Source organism: Aedes albopictus, chromosome 3, assembly GCF_035046485.1.
Source record: "Aedes albopictus strain Foshan chromosome 3, AalbF5, whole genome shotgun sequence".
Classification (NCBI taxonomy): Eukaryota; Metazoa; Arthropoda; class Insecta; order Diptera; family Culicidae; genus Aedes; species Aedes albopictus.
Window position 1 is genome coordinate 271,524,660 of NC_085138.1, and position 3,861 is coordinate 271,528,520.

Here is a 3,861-nt window from a genome sequence, read left to right on the forward strand (position 1 = left end):
AGATAGATTTGTCGTTTTGTGACATGAATTGTTGTCACCAGCGCTAAAACTTGGCATGCAAATCGTAATCGTAATCGGATATAACTCACGCTATACTGTGGGAAAACGAGCATCCCTAGAAATATAATTTTTGCATAAAAAAAATGTAGAAATGTTGGGTCAAAAATCGTTTAAAGAAAATTGAAAATCGATTAACAAACGGCTGAGAACGAGATGTTCAAACTTTTAGTTCCCACTTTTTTTTATCGCGGTAGCTTAAGTGTTGAAGCTGAAGGGGTGTCTTACAACAAAAAAAATAGTTCGCCCAGACATAGAGCACAATGTGCACTGGTTCTATAAAGCTTTTCATTTTAAAAGGTAATCACCTAGCGACAGACTAAAAATTCCTACGTTTCATTGCGCACCTACGTTGGTAGGCTTGTGAAATTTCATCCAGTTTGTTCAGAGTGACGCTATCTGCAAACAAACATGCGACGAGTGCTTTACATGATCAGTGCAATAAATTTATGCTCTATACACTAGGAGAACGAACCCGACGAACGATATGCTATATCTAGTTCACAGCACACGCGGCAGCAAAACCAGGATTACTGGGCATGTGCGTCTTGCGCACCGCACACTTTCATTCAACCATCGCAGCCACCCTCGAGGGTTGTTTTTCCCAAGCCCTCTCCTAAACGCCTGCTCGGTGGTGGCCGCCTGCCTGCTTGCAGCAAGTCAGTCTTCGATGGTGCACCGGCTGGCGTTGATGGCGCATGTTCTCTGCTCGCAAGCGTGAACTTTTTTCTTTGCTCGCTTGGTGCTCTGACTGGATGGGGTAGGAACGACAAATTATCGATTTTTCATAGTGGATTTGTGCCTATTGCGCTGTGTAGTGTACTTGTTATTAGTGAAGGAAGAAAATTAGTTTTTATTTAGGATTTCGGAGTGAATATAAGGATTTTTGAACGAATGTTTAAGCGTCGAAGCAATGAGCTCACGTCCTAAACGTAGTACAGCAGATGGAAATAATTTCAACATGTGGGTGTCAACTAATAAAGTGCTGATCGGTTCGGTGGGTGGACCCAAAAAACCTCATCTTCGTAACCCCAACTTTGATTTCGAGGAAACCAAGCTACTGATTTCGCTATGGGGAGATCCTGAAGTTCAGAAAACGCTGGTAACATCCCACAAGAAACATCCCGTAATTTCAAGGTTGGCACAAAAAATGCGCGAATATGGGTATAATCGATCAGCAGAGGAAATTAATACGAGGATCAAGAACATTAAATGCTTCTACAATCGGATTAAGAAGGACCTCGAATCCGGCATCGTTACATCTTGGAAGCATTTTCAAGCCATGGATGAAATCATGACCCGTCCAATTTTTGGTAACAATCAACTGCAAAACAGCGAAGGTGGCCCATCGAATGAGGATATCTCAACGTCTGATCAAGTGCAAATAAAGCTGGAACCAGGTGCCGACGACGACAAAGAAATCAGAACGGATGAGTTACTGAAAAATGCAGAGCAAGTCGAGCTCAAAGAGCCCAATTTGTTGATACCGAAGGACGAACCAATGGATGAGGACAACGATGATGATCCTAATGATCCAGACTTTGAAAATGATGGAGACGACGAAGAGGACAGTATTAGCGAGGAAAGTGATGAATCGGATTTCGACATCGACGAGTAAGTATGATTATGATCATAAATTATTACATAGCTTGCACGGGTGGTACAGTCTGCTACTCACCCTTCCTGATGTCATCGTTGTCAAAACCTCCCTAGGAAGGGTGGTGTGTAGCAGACAACAACTATGCAATGCACATGCGCGCAAATTGCAGCTTGTGTTCACGAGGTTGTGATTCAAATGAATTCGGTTCTTAAGTCCATACAATGAATAGCTACAGCTTGGTTGCGATTGCGCAAATGAGGGTTTCGTGTCGTTTTACGTTCATTACTTGCCGGCAAACACGTGCTCCGAGCAACAGGTGATATTCATTTTAACTAAACATTGGGTTTATCTGTTTCGTTTATTTCCAGTGAACGCAGAAAAGCACGTTTACGTAGAAGAACAGCGCGTAAGCCAACCAAGGTGAATAATCAGACAAATAAACCAACAAACGCACCACCGGTGACTACTTCTGCTCCCACTGTTTCGGTGGTAACATGCGCTCCAACCACCACTATACCGACGATAACCACTGTTCCAACGCCGAGTAAACCTCCAGCCCCTGGAACTATAAAAATAATCAATTACACGGGCAACTCTGGAATCAACTTCTCTACGATTGTGCCCAACTCGAACATCATTGCCCAGTCTTCAGGTCAAAATGTGACTATTCTTCCTGGAGCTCCTAACACAGCGAACACTAATGCCCCTGGAAAAATATCCCTCGTACCTACCAACTTCCTTCTTAAACCTCAACCCCCAAAGATCAACTTCAACTCCCCAATTCAGCTATACACCAAACCAACCGTATCCATCGCCAACAATGCTACCATTTCCTCTGCTGTACCACCTCCAGCCTCCAGTGCTGTCCAACCGATGAAACTACTCTTCGTGAACACGGCTGGCAGCCAGAAGCAACAGATCATAACTCCATCAAAGCACATCTACACAACCACTCCAACACCGATCGTGAAAACTACCCCTGCAACTCAAATAACCATCCAGCCCAAACCCGTTATAACCGCAGCGACTAGTCTGATGGCCATCCCCCAGAAGAAGCCTGATCCTCCACCACCAGTCACAACCGCACCCCCCACCCCAAAACAGGCAGGAATTAAATCCCTCCTGGGACAGTTGGTATCCATACAGCGTGAAAACCTTGCCTTATCGCGCAGCAGAATCAACGTGGAAAAGGAACGCTTCAACAACGAGAAACAGATCGTCTGTTCGCTGGTGGAGGCCCTGAACGATTTGAACAACATGTTGCAAGGATTCAGCAGTACCGTCAATATCGGCGACGAGTTTGGCTGCGGTTCACCAACCCCGGCCACAACCCACGAGTTTGATGGGGCCGACTCCAGGATGAATGATATTAGCCAAGAGGCACCACCGGTCAGTGGGCTGATTCCGGTAATCGACACCATCAAAGCGGAAGTGATAAGTGATTCGGACTGAATAACGAACCGTTCAGAGCGCGTTCGCAACGTAATACTCTAGTCAATGATCTCGTAATTTATTTCAGAGAGTTGTATCAAGCTATGCTCAAATATATCACTCATGTCGGTACGAATGTGGCTATTTAATAAACATTACAAAGGAAGAAGAAAAAAATGTACATTTGCTTTATTTATGACCTCCATTCAGGCCCGGATTAAGGATTGTGGGGGCCCGGGGCCCGAGCGGATGTGGAGGCCCCTTGGCGATGGGCATAAAAAAATTCCTTTGTTTTCAAACAGTATTTGAGCAATATAAAACATAAAGTTGATGTGTTATAACCAAAAAAAGTCTTTGTGGGTGGCCCTAAAATGTGGGGGCCCGAAGCCTGTGTCCCCTCTTTCATCCTTCTCTTTCTCGTGTTTGTTTAGGAGAGTGAGTGAGATAAAAGAAAAAGCAAGCTACGCCAATGTTGACCGCCCGCCGTTGCTCCTCTGTTATTGGACACAATAGGAAGCAGTCGTTGAAATACTAGATTGAAAGTAGTGAGCTGAATTTTTGCATGGTGAAATGTTCAGTTCTCCATTTTTGCAATGAAATTATGCAACAGCGTGGATATTATGATTTATTGCCTAATTTGATGCTGTTTATACGGTGTATTTAGTGCAATCATTACTTTACATGCAAACTTAAGGTTGACTTAAAGTGGAAATGGGCAATTATGCGACTGCTTCTAGATTATACCAGTAAAATCTTAATTTGATTCTATAATT

The 3,861-nt window shown here is 43.9% G+C and overlaps 1 protein-coding gene across 1 annotated transcript; it reads left to right on the top strand.

Annotated features, from left to right (window-relative positions):
- The first annotated feature begins 319 nt into the window (after positions 1-319).
- Positions 320-3,279, top strand: LOC115260075 (uncharacterized). Its single transcript, XM_029860948.2, has 2 exons — positions 320-1,671; positions 2,026-3,279. Exons 1-2 carry the CDS (start codon positions 971-973, stop codon positions 3,107-3,109), a joined length of 1,785 nt encoding a protein of 594 aa, XP_029716808.1. The 5' UTR covers positions 320-970; the 3' UTR covers positions 3,110-3,279.
- The last annotated feature ends 582 nt before the right edge of the window (positions 3,280-3,861 follow it).